Genomic DNA, 14,793 nt, shown 5'->3' with positions numbered 1-14,793 from the left:
GAACGCCAGCCCCAAGTCCCCACCGACCTGAGTGAGCTCGGGTGGAACCACGGGTCCGCTTTACACCGATTTCAGGAAATCAAAATTCTAAGCAACACTGGGCACCCATTACGGGCGCTCCCGAATGCAGCTGGGGCCCCTATGGGAGAGGCCGGGAGGAGCACCAGGATCACTGGCCCAGAGCAGTTGTTCCCCGCCCTAGCCCACCGGACGCCCTGCCACCGCCTTCCCACACCTGTCCTCTTCCCGGGCCTCCAACTCGCCGGCCCCGTTCCCCAGCCGCTTCCCATCTCAGCCAGAAAGCCACAACGAGATTTGGTCTTCGAGAGCATTTAGGCGGGGGCCACAACGAATTCGGGAGTCGTCAGGCAGGACCCATCGGGAGGCGAAGAGTAGGGGCTGTGGGAGGAGGCACCTGCCAGGAAGCCGGCGAGGCCGAGGAAACCCCAAAGGCGGAGGCCAGCGAGGATGGAGTTGCCTTGCGCATCTCGGCTGACTCAGCGCGCAGCGGCCCAAGCACCGGCCCCTCCCGTGCAAGTTCATAACACCCTCGCCGCCTTCCCCCCTCCAACACCCCCACCATTCCCGCCGGCCAGTCTTCCCCGCGCTCAGAGCAAACAGGCGTCTCTTCCCCTTTAACAGGCCCGGCCCCGCCCCTGCCCTACCCCCAGCCCCCACTGCCCACCCGAGGCTGATCTGTCAGTCACTGCCCCAGCCCGAGCCGGCCAGCCCTCTCCACCCCGGACTCGGGCAGAGGCCCCGGCAGTCCAGCGTCCATCTGCTCTTCAGAGTCAGCAAGGGCGCTCCTGGGGCCCCAGTCGGTCGTGCTCCCCCGGGATGCGAGTCCCTGCGCCGACGCCCGGCAGAGGCCGGCACGGGCGCGGTTACTCCCCGTACACAGGGATGAAGATGTCCTGGGGGGCCCGGCGCCTCTCCATGGCCAGCCCCGCAGGTCCCTGAGGCCACCGCCCCAAACGCTCCGCTGCTGGGCTCCCAGAGCTGTTTGGGGCGCGCTCCCCAACTGCCAAGCCTCCTGCGGTCCTCCCCGACCCGGACCCATGGAGCCGGCGGTGCTGGCCTCGCACAGCCTCCCGCACCACGAGCCAATCAGCTTCGGAATCGATCAGATCCTGAGCTGCCCGGAACCCCCCGGGAGCGGCCTAGGCCCGGGTCGAGCGGGCCAGGGCCATGGGGAGAGTGTGGCGTTCTCGGGTGGATTTCACGGAGCCTCAAGCTACGGCCCCGCGGGCTCGCTGGCCCCGCTACCAGGCAGCTCTGGTGTGGGCCCGGGCGGTGTGATCCGCGTCCCGGCGCACCGCCCGCTGCCAGTGCAGCCGCCCGCGGCAGGCGCGCCTGCTGTTCCTGGACCCTCGGGTTTGGGCGGCGCCGGGGGCCTAGCGGGACTCACCTTCCCTTGGATGGACAGCGGCCGCCGCTATGCCAAGGACCGGCTCACTGGTGAGGTTGCCCCATCCCTCCAGCGTCATGCCCCACACTGACCCGGTTTCCTCATCTTTGATCCTTCTGCTCCAACTCAAGGTCCCCTTTCGTACCCTCCGCCCCTAATCCCAGGGGATCCTCCCTCAATTGTATCTCTTGGTCCCGCTGCTGAGAGGCGCTGGGGAGGTAGCTGCCGTCGATGCCCGCGCCCTCCTCTGCAGTTCACTGTCCACACCGCGGGAAGGGCAGGGTGAAGCTGCGGGGGACGCCTCTCCCTCACCCGAGTGGGAGGGCCATTTCCGAGGCCTTTTCTTGTCTAGAAGCCTCTACTGGTGCGGGGTCGAGCTTGGGGCACCGCAGGGACCGGGCGCGGGAGCTCTGCAGCCTCGGCAGCCGCGCTCCCTTCTCAGTGACACCTCGGGCCGCCCCGAAAACCCTGCCTTGCTCTTTCTTCCTCCCTGTAGCGGCGCTCTCGCCCTTCTCCGGGACGCGCCGTATAGGTCACCCCTACCAAAACCGGACCCCCCCAAAGCGGAAGAAGCCGCGCACATCCTTCTCCCGCTCGCAGGTGCTGGAGCTGGAGCGGCGCTTCCTGCGCCAGAAGTACCTGGCCTCGGCCGAGAGGGCGGCGCTGGCCAAGGCCCTGCGCATGACCGACGCGCAGGTCAAGACGTGGTTCCAGAACCGGCGCACCAAGTGGCGGTGAGGCGCGGGGCGGGCGAGGGACCGGGCCGGGCCAAGTGGCGGTGAGGCGTGGGGCGCGCGAGGGCCGGCCTCGCTGACCCCGCGTCTCCGCCCGCCCAGGCGCCAGACGGCCGAGGAGCGCGAGGCAGAGCGGCACCGTGCGGGCCGACTGCTTCTGCACCTCCAGCAGGACGCACTACCGCGGCCGCTACGGCCGCCGCTGCCCCCGGACCCGCTCTGCCTGCACAACTCGTCGCTCTTCGCGCTGCAGAACCTGCAGCCCTGGGCCGAGGACAACAAGGTGGCTTCCGTGTCCGGGCTCGCCTCAGTGGTGTGAGCGACGCCTGCCCGACCGGCCGAGCGCTCTTTTCCGGACCGAGGCGCCGCGTGGAGCTCCGGGCCCGGGGCCTTGGAGCGCACGGCCGCCCACCCCGTGGTTCCGTAGCAGTGGAGCGTGCGAGGAGGAGGTGGCCTTGAGGCTATCGTCGAGGGCTCCTCGGCCACTGCCGGCTCCCAGGCCAGCGTTGTGCTGTTGCCCTGCGCGCTTGATCGTGACCTTTCCCGCCATTTTTCACTCAGACAGTTGCACCGCGGCTGGAACCCGAGGCGCTGAGGGGGCGGGACCTGCAGTATGATAGCCAATGTGGTGCGGGGAGGGGGGCGGGCTGGCCAATGGCTGCTCTCTTGAGGGACTCCGGATTCTTCCGTGGGTGTGTTAGAGCTGGGGTTCTGTGTGGCTGGAGTAGGTTTACAGACCCGGCTGGAATCAGGAGGCTGCAGCCCGCACGGGCTGGGTCTGTAGCAAAGGTGTGAAGGAAGGAAGGAAGACGTCAACGACAGAGGAGTAATGGAGGAGGTGCTGGAAAGCGAGTCTGACTGACCGCGATGGGAGCCAGAGGGTTATCTACGCTGGGCGTCTCATCCTTCAACTGTAAAATAATCGCTAAGGACTTTGAGCCCCATGTTGTCTGTGTGTTTAACCTGCTGACTACATCCTCTCACTTGAGCCTCGCAAGTGGGTGGCAGGCGAGACGGATACTTACACACTCGATGGAAGAGAAAATCTGGGAACACTAATCTGGCTCTGGTGTCCCTCGGGGACAGAGAGGGAAGAGGAGGAAGCAATGGACGAAGTTAATGGGCCCAGTGGAGTTCGGGTGAGCAGAATTTGGCAAATAATTAGGAAGTGATAGGCCTAAAAATAATCAAAGATAATTCCCAGGTTGGAAATGTAAAGGATCAAGAAATCAATGGTGTTGTGGATGATGGAAGGGAAATTGGGAAGATAGAACCAAGATTAACTCTGCAGGCACAACTAAATGCTAGACCTAGAGAGAATAAATTCTGGAAAAATGCCTTTTGGGGGAGGTCAGTAGACATCCACACAGAGGTAGGAAATAGATGGAATGATGAGAACAGACAGAATCTCCAAGGGAGGAAACTCTGAGGCGAAAAGCAAAGTTCTAAGGATTAAAGGTTCCTTTCCATCAATTTCTATAAATACATTTACAGTGTGCAAGATGATTGAGGATATCAAAATTAATAGTCCAAAGGAAGAAAAGGGAACGTAGTACCAGCTGGAAAGAGAAAAGCATGATGTCCCTGAAGTTGTTGGAAAAACTTGTGAGTGGGCTAGGGGCTGCTGGGAAGCTTATTGATGGAAAGCTAAGAGTGTGGGTTTGGCTGCAGTAGCCTTGAGGTTTAAGAAGGAGCAGGATTTAAGTGGTATGAGAACAAAAGGGAAGACTTTGTGGGATTCTTACAGCACCACCTTTCTTTCTCCCCTGGAGGCCAGAGCAGTGTGATAGAGGGAGGTAAGCTTTAGGCAGGGTTAGAGGCCAACTGTAGCCAAACTACTCATGTTCCATGTTAGAGACAGCTAGGTTAGTCACAGTACAAGTCTTGACTAGAGGTGGGAACCAGGCAAGAGGATATCACTGTTGGAGTTGACTCTGATTCTTTCATACTAACCCATCTCTAACTCATGGATATTGCAAATGCTGCCGCAGAACCAAACTCAAATTTGACACCGTATAAAAAGAACTTTTATAGACCGAAAGGGAACACAAGGATGGGTTTGGCATAAGTTGGGTATATGAAAGGCATGTTAGTTCCTCTTCAATAAATAGAAGAAAGCTAAGGAAAGGGTCCTACTCTGTTTAGACTGTGCCTTACCCAATTCGCTCCACTCCCAGCCCACCATTTCTTGGGACTCAGGTTCCAGTATTTGACCCTTAACGTTGGGCTTCTAAATCTGGCTGGCTGCCTAGGTGCTAGCCTGAGGGAAGGTCTAATGTGATGAGATGAGCTCAGCTTCACTCCGCAGGCAGGTCACTGCAGGACACAGGCAACTCCAAGCTCTTGGGTGGAGGAAGATTCACTCCCTGTTGAAGAATCTGCCATTTCTTCCCTCAGCTGGTTCAGGAAGTCCCTGCTCTCACTAGGGGGCAGGTTACTCAGGAAGTATGGAGGGGCCAATTCCACCAGCCTGACAGAGACAGTCATAATTAGATGATTTCTGTATCCTCTTTTATAAGCTGTGAAACTTCTTATTACCCCTCCCACAAACCCTGTCTCCTCAAATCATATATTACTACAAACCACTAAGACCCCCTCCTCTTCTTAGGGTCTCTAAATCCCTAGCTTTAATTTTGGCCCCAGGAAGAGGAATGGGTAGTGTAAGAGGGTTGTCAGGGAACTCACATCTGTGGTTGAATCTCAGAAACAATGGAAAGGCAGTTGTCTTTGGAAATGGAGAAATTGTGGTAAAGCACCCAGGGTGGGGGTCTGGCAGGAGCCCTGCGGCTTCTGTAGCAGCAGTATGGGGAGAGGTGGGCCACATGCTTATGGGTTAGGAGCAGGTAATTTCCAGTTCCATCTGTGTCTCGGGCCACCTCATGGAAAGACAAAGATATCGAAGGAATAAGTGAGAGTGAAGTGTCAGTCAGTAGAAGAAAGAAAAGGGGGTTGAGAAAGAATTATTAGCAAGGGTGGTGAGAGTATTAAAAGTAAAGCATAGGGCTTCCCTGGTGGCGCAGTGGTTGAGAGTCCGCCTGCCGATGCAGGGGACACGGGTTCGTGCCCCGGTCCGGGAGGATCCCGCATGCCGCGGAGCGGCTGGGCCCGTGAGCCATGGCCGCTGAGCCTGCGCGTCCGGAGCCTGTGCTCCGCAACGGGAGAGGCCACAACAGTGAGAGGCCCGCGTACCGCAAAAAAAAAAAAAAAAAAAAAAAGGAGAGCATACCTCTAGGTGTTACAGCCCTACCATACTACCACACTGTATGGCATCTCCATAGCCCCTTGTACCCAAAACCTCAAAGGAAAAGTTTCTCCTGGTTCTAAAGAATCCTTTGTATGGCCACCGGGACCCCAATTGCAGAGGTGACATACACCGATCCTTGCTTCCTCTACCTTCTGCTCCTTTTATGACCCTCACCCCAACTCTTTCCCCTAACCTTAAGGAAGTATCCTGACACCAGTGCTTTCTGAAGGTCTCTGCGATTCTGCTCAGAGCCAAAGGCTGGTTGAGACAAGGGAAGTTCAATCCGTTGCATGAGTTCTAGGAGTTCTCCCCGAAGTTTATGGGCTTGGCACAGTGCTGCCCAGTTTAGACCCCGAGCCTGGCACCAAGCCTTGTCTGCTCCACCTAGGAATAGAAAGGGACCAGCTATAGCTAAAGCCCTTGAGACCCCCAGAAGAACCCAACCCTTGGCCAAAGGGCTTCCTTTTCCTGGGAAGAGAGATCTGTCAGCTGGTTGCACACCACTTCCTCTCTTTGGAAAATCTGGATTCTGTAAGAGGATGCAGATTGGACCACTCACTCTGTATAAAGGCTTCATACACCTGGATCAGAGAGCTGTGATCACCATCCACGTGTTCTAGTGCCCGACGCAGGGCAGCTTCTTCTGCACAGAGCGGAGGACGAGTAAACCCAGGGGCAGCTGGAAGCAGAAGAGAGGAAGTTCATTTTGGGGAATGAGAAAGGACAGCAGTGCACTGAAGAGGGAGAAGTGTCACTTTGGGAACTTTATTCAAAAGACTTCTAGAGGCGATGCAGTTTATTAGACATTGAAGATAAATAAACGAAAAACAGTCCCTGCCCTCAACAAGCTTGGGAGAGACCAACAAGTAGGCAAACTTGATAAGCCCAATCGGTGTGCAGGCCAGTACCTGAAGTCTGAGTAGGAATCAGTTCAGTGGAGAAGGGGCGGAGTGGGTATTCTAGACCACGGGAATAGCATGTTGGAGAACTGCAAGCACCTAGTATATGAGTGGGGGGGACGGCGTGTGTGGCAGGGTGGCAGGAGAGTAAGCTGGAGAGGTCGGTGTGGGCTAGGTTACGAGAGGCCGGATGTGCTGTGCAAACGAGTTTACATTCTGTGTGGAAGGTGGAGAATAGCTGATGAAGACGAGTTTTTAAGAGTCCACGTGTTTGGAAGGAGTTCACATGGTTAGTTAGGAGGCTACGAAAGGAATCCAGCTGAGTAGTGATGAGGTAACGCTGGCACTGACTGTGAGTGTGGAGACGAACAGGTAACTTGTTTAAAAATTAGGAAAAGTGAAAAATAAAAATGAAAAAACCTGGAGAAAGTTTAGTCTAGAAGGATGATAGTGGAGCTGCAGAGATGATTGTATGATTTTGTGGTGGTGGTGGTGGTGGTGAGGGGGTAGTTTAAAAAAGTGCTCAGGCTTGGGCTTCCCTGGTGGCGCAGTGGTTAAGAATCCGCCTGCCAATGCAGGGGACACGGGTTCAAGCCCTGGTCTGGGAAGATCCCACATGCCACGGAGCAGCTAAGCCCGTGCGCCACAGCTACTAAGCCTGCGCTCTGGAGCCCGCGAGCCACAACTACTGAGGCCGCACGCCTAGAGCCTGTGCTCCGCAACGAGAAGCCACCGCAATGAGAAGCCCACACACCGTGACGAAGCCCGCGCGCAGCAACCAAGACCTGACACAGCCAATAAATAAATAAGTAAAATAAATTTATTTTAAAAAAAGTGCTCAGGCTCAACAAAAACAACGACAACAAAAGCGCTTGAGTTCAGTTCTGGGTTGAAGTATTATGGACAATTCTGATAGAAACGTCCATCAGGAGTTAGATGTATAAATCCAAGATTCAGAAGAATGATACTGTGGCATTTCAGACGATGGGGGTGAATGAACTTGCTCAGAGAGTTCAGGGAACGGGCAGACAAGAGGCAAGGACAGAAGCCTGAGGTAACCGCGGAGGAGCGGAGGAGGAAGAGCTCAAGTACGAGATTAGGGAGCGGCCAGAGGGGCCACAGAGGCGCAGGGAGGGGCCCTTTTCAGGTGGGAAGGGTTGGTGGTGCTCAAGTGTCAAACGTGTTCATTGCGTTGGGTCTCTAGGAGGCCACCGGTGAGCTGAAGGCTGTGTCAGTGTTGTGGTGGGCCTGAGCTGGAATGCAGCGGGCGAGGAATACCCTAGACTGAACAGGATAGAGATTATTCTGTGTAGCCGAAGGCGAGTGTAGGGCTGAGGAAGAGGGGTGCAGTTTTAGTAACACAAGGTAGGAGAGATTTAAACATATTGAGGGACGAGAGACAGCAGCGAGATCGGAGTGGGAGAAGTGAGGAAGCCTAGCTCCTCGGGCCCTGGGAGCGCTGGGAGCCCGAGCAAAGGGGGCCGGGCTGGCTTTAGGAGCACCGGAACGCCAGAGGGAAGGCGGAAGTGGCCGTAAGAGCCAGAGAGAAGAGCGATTTATACCAGTGAGCATGGCGGCCAGGGTGAGCATCTCATCCACACAGTCAAACTCGCACGAGGCCAGCAGGGCTTTGGCCAGATCAGGGGCCAGGGGAAATTCGGATAGGATGACTCCCAGGTCTGACAGGTCCCCATTATCATCCAGGGCTGCCAGATAGTCTAAATCTTCCAGGGCCTGCATCAGTGCTTCTGGAGCTGGAGAGGGAACAAGGCTTACAGGGCAGGGGGTCTCAGAGGCTGGACAGCAGGACTTGGGCAGGAGGGGTGCTCACCAGGCCGGTCCAGGAAGTGACACTCCCCTGGCTCTGCAATCTGTCTCCTCTTTAGTAGTAATATCAGGGGGCTCAGATTCTCCTCACACACCCTGGGCTGGGGCCGCAGGGGAGCCTCTAGTTCTAGGAAGGACTTAGGGTACAGGCAGAGGCAGGATCCTGAGGGGAGAAGGACCTGGGAAAGAAGACCACTGCAGACCTCGCAGGGCGCATGTCTGTGCTCATTGAGGGCAAAGGCTCTTACCTGGCAGGATCCCTGCTGCCCGCAGTCGTCTGGCCTCTGCCTGACACTTGCTGATCGGTCTCAGCACTTGGGATTCTGCTCGGATCTGAGGACTGTAAACCTGTCACCGCCCCCCAACCAAGGCCAAGACACATGAGAGAAGGCTATTTCTATCTTTAGCCCCCACGCGTCCCCCCACCTCTCTTTCACTCACACTTCGAAGCTCCAGTCCTGAGTCAATGACATGTCGGATGGAAGGGAGGGAGAAGGAGAAGTCGGCCAGCCAGTGAGTGACCACAACCTTTCGGGCCCCCGATTCTACGTCCTCATACACAGCCTGAGCAGCCTGTCCACAGCCCGGGTGGAGGGGCAGCACCCGTGGTGGAGGCCCGTGGTTCTCCAAGGACCCCCCGTCCCTGGACAAGGACGCACAGCACAGGGAAATCTCCTGAGGAGAGGGGTGGGGTATTAGGGCAGTTCTCACCTGTGTGGGTCACAGACCCCTTTGAAAAGCTGAGGAAACACTATGGCCCTTGACTCTGAAAACATGCACATACTCAGAAAGTTGGGGTGTTATCATTTCAGGAGCTCACTGAACCACAAGCCCCTGCATCGTATGGAATCAAAGAGAGTGTGGTAGACCTTTTCACCCCGAAACCCCCGAGTTTTTCCTCAGGACTCCAATGGAGAGTAAGTACTAGAACTCCAATGTTCCTAACAAGCATTGCTCACATCCCCCCCGGGACAGGAAGGGACGGACATGAGACACGAGTACCGCCTTTGGCATCCCAGTTTTTACCTCCTCACTGGGCAGGTACACTAGCACATCTCCTGGAGCCTCCTTCCGACACAATTCAAGCACAGCTTGGCAGGCAGCTTCCACTCTATCAGTAGGGACAGTGTCCCTGTAGACGGGAGTGGGACACCTGCCAGTCTCTCCAAGTACATGTACAATAGGAGGATTGTCCCAGAAGGCCTGGAGCTTAGGTTCGAGGGCTGGGTCAGTAACTACAACCACTCTGGGGTCCCCTGGCAGGTTTCCCAGCCTGGCATCTCGCAGGAGCCCCTGGAGCAAATCTGAGGCCACTGACCGCTCCTGAGCCTCATCCAGCACCAGCACACCCCACGCTCCAGTGCCCCGGGTCGAGGCCATCTCCTGCAGAAGCAGCCTGTCCCAGCAGAACCTGTTGACATTGGTAGTGGGCAGAGGAGTCAGTGTAGACACTGACCAGCCCCAGAAGTCCAGAGGAGCTTCTCCCCAGGGGGCCTAGATTCTGATAGTAAAGATCAGAAAAAGACCCTGTGACTGACTTCCTGAGCCCATGGACCTTTACCTGTGACCCACAACCCCACTGGTCACTGGTGACACTGTTCACAAGCTGTACTCCAGTTAGGAAAGTGAGACTTTCATGATGAGGGTGAGGTTGAATGTCTGAGGTCCCTGGCTGGGGTTAAAGGGCTGAATTCAGCAGTTGCATCATGCATGATTTAAAGGGTGAGCTAGGCTGAGGGAGGGAATGGTGAGATATCAGAAGACTGGGCTTGTTTCTACTAGATGAGGGGAAGGAGATCTGGGGTCAGGCCTGCAGGGGGCCACACCTGAGCAGGGTGTCAGGCCCAGTGCAGTCCTCTTGGGGGATGCTGTATCCAACCTCATGACCCAGGGTCAGGTCCATTTCATCAGCAACTTGCAGGGCCAAGCTCAGGGCTGCCAGAGGGTAGGGCTGAGTCACAGTTACCCGGCCCTTCTGGAAACCCCTGGCCAGCACAAACTCTGCACACCACTGTGGGATCTGGGGTAGGGTAGGGAAGGACAATCAGTCAGCGAGATACAGAACTCCAGTCAAAAGTGCTGGGGGAGCTGTGGCCAGTTTAATCTCCTATTTGGGGAGTCCCCTGGTCCTTCACCAGCTACCCTGGGGCCAGCCTGTCTCCTTTTACCCACCTCCCTTATTACTCCACACAGCTCCGCCCCCCGCACCTTGTCCCGGGAAGAGCCAGTTCCCTAGCCGCCCCGTTTGTCCACTCCCAGAACCTTCCCCAACCTGGGTGCTCTTGCCAGAGCCAGGCTCTCCAGACACCAGCACCACTCCACTGGGGCTACTCTCCAACTGTTCCAAGAAGATAAAGCGAGCAGCCCAGATAGGCAAGGATCGGCGCTGCTCAAGCAGCTCGTAGTAGCGGGAAGAGAAAGGGAGCCCGTCAAAGGGGTTCACAGCCAGTTCAGAATCCCCAGGGTTTGGGCCAGACTCTTCTTCCAGCCCGTGAACCTGAGAGGCCATGGTGGCTGTCTAGCAGGACCTACAGAAGGCAGGGCAGACATCAAGGCCTCGTATTTGGTGACTGACACCATCTGCCCACCTCAGCCCTGATCCCTAACCTGTACCCTCAAGTGATAATGCCCCGAGGTCCACCCTTCCCAGTATTTCTTGCCTGCCAGGAAACAGTGGAGAGGTGAGTCTCCAAGTAAGGGACTATCAAAAGTGGACTATTGGGCTTCCCTGGTGGCGCAGTGGTTGAGAGTCCGCCTGCCGATGCAGGGGACACAGGTTCGTGCCCCGGTCCGCGAAGATCCCACATGCCGCGGAGTGGCTGGGCCCGTGAGCCATGGCCGCTGAGCCTGCGCATCCGGAGCCTGCGCGTCCGGAGCCTGTGCTCCACAACGGGAGAGGCCACAGCAGTGATAGGCCCGCGTACCGCAAAAAAAAAAAAAAGTGGACTATTACCCTGTAGTCAGATAGTAAAAATCCTTTGACTAACACAGGGGTCCTCAGGGGCAGCAGGAATTCTATGAGACATGGTAATCTGTGGGAAGGTCCCCAAGGGAACAGAATGAAGAATCGGAGGAGGAACGGGGTAAGAATCAGGGACCAGGGCCACAAGGATCCTGGATTCAAACCTGCTTGCAGCTCTGAGACGTGTCAGGACGGCAGCCAGTTCCAGACCCACACAGCAAGTCACCAATAACCCTGACCTGCTGTGAAGTACAAAGGTAAATTCCGGCTCCACCCTGGGGTGTGCCTCAACAGTCCTAAAGGCTGTTTTGGGGTGGGGCCATGTGCTCCACCTTATTTAATCTGGTCAGTGCCCTGTGGAAAATAGGCTCAAGCCACCACACTGAGCATGTGTGAACTCTGCAGACTTCGTGTACAGTGCTCCTTAGTGAAAGGCATCCTGGGACTTGCAGTTTTGCAGCTTTTTCCTCACATACCTGGGCTGAACACCCAAGCTAGGGTCCAGTTGCTTCTGGGCCTTGAGCTCAGTTACATTTCCTTAATATCACGCATCTCTTGACATGAGGAGGTGACTGCAGACAGCTCCATTCTGACCCCCACAAACCCACAAGGAAGCCCTCATCCCTGATCCCTACAACCAAGGGAAAAGGAACTTGCTACGGGGCTTCTGAGACCCAGAGAGGCAACAGAGACCTTGAGTGAAAACCCTGAATTTAATGTGATATTGGGGGGAGCCCCATCCCTCCCTTTTTACCACCCACCCATCCGGCCTGTTGTGAGTCGGGTGAGGGCTGCCCCCAGTCTCCGTCCTGCGGCTCTGGGCGCCATCCTGTACTCAGTCAGCCTCCTGGGCCTGCCTCTCTGTGAACCTCCTGCGGGACATAAGGAGAAGACGTTGCATGGGTTTTGCCGTATACAATCTGCCCGGTCCTACCCGCTGTTCTCTAAGCCCCTCACCTTCTTGCGTATTCATACAGCGCCTGCTTGCGCTCCTGCAGACTCTCCTGCCGGGCCCAGGAGGACTTGGCAAATGTTAGGGCTGTGGGCTGAGGGGTCGCCGGGCCAGAGCTGGGGAACTGAGGTGATCACAATGTCAGAGGGCTTGCGAAGTCATCATCATTAAACACGCATCGAATGCCTACTTTGCAAGAGAGGCACTGGGCTAGGGTCTCAGGATCAAAAAAACAGACGTCAGGGACAGGGGATATGCAGACCGTCCCATCCCACCCCAAGTCTCGGACCTGCCCATTTCCTGGGTCTCACCTTGGGCGTGGAGGCTGTGGGAAGGGCCTGGGTCCTCTCAGTGATGTCTTCAGGCATGAAAGTTACAGCTCCCTCAAGCAGATTAGTGATAGTCAGGTCTACACAGCCAGTCCTGGCTGGGCAGGAGGGAAGAGAGGACAGGAGAGTGTGCTTCTCTGTTCACCTTCTCCCTTCGCCACCCATTCTCCCTCTCTATGCCTGTCTCCTTACGTGAGGCTACCCTTTCTCATACCCAGGTCTCTCTGGATGACACCCAGTGGCACATGGGGTAAAACCTCCTTCACCCTCTGAGCCAGAGTTGCCAACTGCACATCAGGAGAAGGGCCAGGGGAGGGAGGGAAGGACGACTGGGCTGCAAAAAAGAAACCCGAAATAAGGTGAGTGGAGAACTAGGAGGACAGAGAGGCTGGCTAGTACAGGCGTAAGGAAGAAAGCACAACAGGCGGAAACAAAGCTAAAAAGCGTTGTGTCCAGGGACCACACACCTGACTGGGGGCGCAATCTGGGGTGTCTCTGTCGCTTCATGTGCTCTGCTTTGTCTGCTGGAGTGAGTTGTGTCCCTGTCTGGCCCAACTCTTTGGCCACCAGCTAGGGAGAATTGGAAGATTGGAAGTTTCTTAAGCCTTCCTCTCCTTCCCCATAAGGAGAGGACCCACCTCCACCCTGCCTGTGTCCCCTACCACCTGTTGTACACGGAGGGAGAACTCCTCACTGCCCTCCCCCAGCTGTCGATGAACAGGACGAAGCCACCTGCAAAAGACAACCCAGGACCGTGTTGGGGGCACCCACTCTCCACTCTGATACCTCTTTTCCTGGAACAGTGGTGGTGAGGATAGGGGAGATAGTAAATACTTTATATTGCCTCTGCGGTAGGACCTTGATATTAAAAGATCTGCAAATGGACAGGGCAGAGGCAGCTACTTCCTTGACCTTGAGACGAGTTTCTCCCAGCCACCAAAAAGTAAGGACAGTTAATACCTTACTTGATACACCGTGAAAGGGACGAAAAGTGACCACAGCAGTTCTGAGACCCAGGAGGCATCTGACACCGTCTGAGGGGAGGGCATGAGTGAGGTCTAAGCCAGGGCCAGGAGTGGGAAACTTCCCCTCCAAACCCAGAGCTTCCCTGTTGAACGCACTCACCACAGAAACGAGAGGTCTCTGGACTCGCAGGGTAAGAGGCTGTACCACATCCTGGATAGAAAATGGCCAGGAACTAGAAGAGGGAAGAGATAGTAGGATGGGATTCCAGCCAACCCAGTCAGCAGCTCATACCCGACTTAAAAATGGGTAACTGTCAAACTGGACAAGTAGAACTATGGGGAATAAAGGGATTCAGGGGAAAGAACTAAGAGTGGACAGAAAGGAAATGAACTAGGAAGGGAGGGGGCAGGGCTGGAAAAGGCTGTGAAAACCCAAGGGCTCCCAGGCCTGACCGCCTACAGAGTTGGAGACACACCCACCTGAAGCGCAGGAGCCCCTCCCGGCCATTGGTGGCCTCTTCCTCGGGGAATAGCAGCAGAGGGGTGGGGGGAAGCCTCGCTGAAGCACAGAATCTCCTGAGTGACTCCACCAACTCCCCGCCCCCATCCATCTCCAGGAAGCCCCGAGACCAGCACACAAAGCTGGGGGGACTATTGAGTAGAGGCTGGGAATGGGAAGGAGAGAAAGCAAGAAGAAAAGAATGTTGGGAAATGAGAAAAACGGACAAATGGGGAGAACAGCGGGGTCAGAGGTAAGGGTCAGTATCTTGTGGTCCCCAAAGGAAACCCGCACATGGGGAGGGGAGCCTTGAGCGGGGCCCCGGGGAACCGCCCCGTGGCACTCTCGGCTTCGTCCCTAACTCACGGTGCTACAGCTGGTGAGCAGGTTGACTATGTTGTGGTCGAAGGGGGTCACGTGGTTGGAAATGAGGACCCTGACGCGGTGATCTCGGAGTCCGGAGTCCTCCTGCCGGGCCACGAGCCCCAGCACTGCACACATGGTCCGCACCACGAACCTGGGGACGCCAGCAGTGGTGACTGCGCGGCCTCCGGCCAGGCCCAGCCCCGACCCTCCCCGAGCGCCCGGGTCGGAACCTGCGAAGGACGCTGTCTGGCAGCGCGCAGCTGACCAGGAAGACGTGGATCCCAAGAAAGACGCGCAGGACGAGGAGGCAGAACCCGACTGGAGCGTAGAGCAGCAGCGCGAGAAGCAGGAAGCCGTCACCCGGGAGCCTGGGGGGCGAGAGGCGGGGTGATCGGGTGCCGAAGGCCAAGTGGTCGCGGGAGCCGGTCTCTTCCCTCCGGGGCTCTTACCGGTGCGAATCAAAGAGCCGCTCCGGCCCCGGCGACGGGGGAGGCTCCATTGCCGCCGCTTTAGGGGCGCCGGGCCGCCGCCGCCGCCATCTTCGCACCCCGCCGCAGGGGCTCTTGGGAAGGCGGAGTCTTCGGGCGTCCGCCCAGGGTGCCGGGACC

At 56.9% G+C, this 14,793-nt stretch overlaps 3 protein-coding genes across 6 annotated transcripts; 1 reads left to right on the top strand and 2 right to left on the bottom strand.

Moving 5' to 3' along the window:
* Positions 1-1,058: 1,058 nt before the first annotated feature.
* On the top strand, positions 1,059-2,461 carry TLX2 (T cell leukemia homeobox 2; the record flags this gene model as incomplete). The annotated part of the gene is made up of 3 exons (XM_079721098.1): positions 1,059-1,458; positions 1,905-2,142; positions 2,245-2,461. 3 exons carry the CDS (start codon positions 1,059-1,061, stop codon positions 2,459-2,461), a joined length of 855 nt encoding a protein of 284 aa, XP_079577224.1.
* Positions 2,462-4,293: 1,832 nt separating this feature from the next.
* Positions 4,294-10,714, bottom strand: DQX1 (DEAQ-box RNA dependent ATPase 1). The gene is made up of 11 exons (XM_079720941.1): positions 10,385-10,714; positions 9,939-10,132; positions 9,139-9,523; positions 8,554-8,787; positions 8,361-8,460; positions 8,117-8,275; positions 7,848-8,039; positions 5,946-6,065; positions 5,580-5,770; positions 4,828-5,018; positions 4,294-4,612 (listed from the first exon to the last, which is right to left on the bottom strand). Exons 1-11 carry the CDS (start codon positions 10,619-10,621, stop codon positions 4,456-4,458), a joined length of 2,160 nt encoding a protein of 719 aa, XP_079577067.1. The 5' UTR covers positions 10,622-10,714; the 3' UTR covers positions 4,294-4,455.
* Positions 10,715-11,768: 1,054 nt separating this feature from the next.
* Positions 11,769-14,738, bottom strand: AUP1 (AUP1 lipid droplet regulating VLDL assembly factor). Of its 4 annotated transcripts, none has more exons than XM_079720893.1 (12): positions 14,635-14,738; positions 14,416-14,553; positions 14,186-14,336; positions 13,801-13,985; positions 13,481-13,553; positions 13,316-13,389; positions 13,021-13,087; positions 12,823-12,925; positions 12,570-12,689; positions 12,338-12,453; positions 12,032-12,150; positions 11,769-11,946 (listed from the first exon to the last, which is right to left on the bottom strand). In XM_079720893.1, the coding sequence occupies exons 1-12, from the start codon at positions 14,682-14,684 to the stop codon at positions 11,910-11,912; spliced, it is 1,233 nt and encodes a 410-aa protein (XP_079577019.1). In that variant the 5' UTR covers positions 14,685-14,738; the 3' UTR covers positions 11,769-11,909. The 4 variants fall into 4 exon arrangements, 1 of the variants encoding a protein (XP_079577019.1); XR_013811289.1 differs by having other exon boundaries at positions 11,916-11,946; positions 12,032-12,212; positions 12,548-12,689; positions 14,635-14,724; XR_013811290.1 differs by having other exon boundaries at positions 11,916-11,946; positions 12,032-12,212; positions 14,635-14,724.
* Between the last annotated feature and the right edge of the window lie 55 nt (positions 14,739-14,793).

Source organism: Hyperoodon ampullatus (genome assembly GCF_949752795.1).
Source record: "Hyperoodon ampullatus genome assembly, chromosome: 15".
Taxonomy (NCBI): domain Eukaryota; kingdom Metazoa; phylum Chordata; class Mammalia; order Artiodactyla; family Ziphiidae; genus Hyperoodon; species Hyperoodon ampullatus.
Note: the sequence above shows the minus strand (reverse complement) of the source record. Positions and strands in the feature narration are given on the sequence as shown.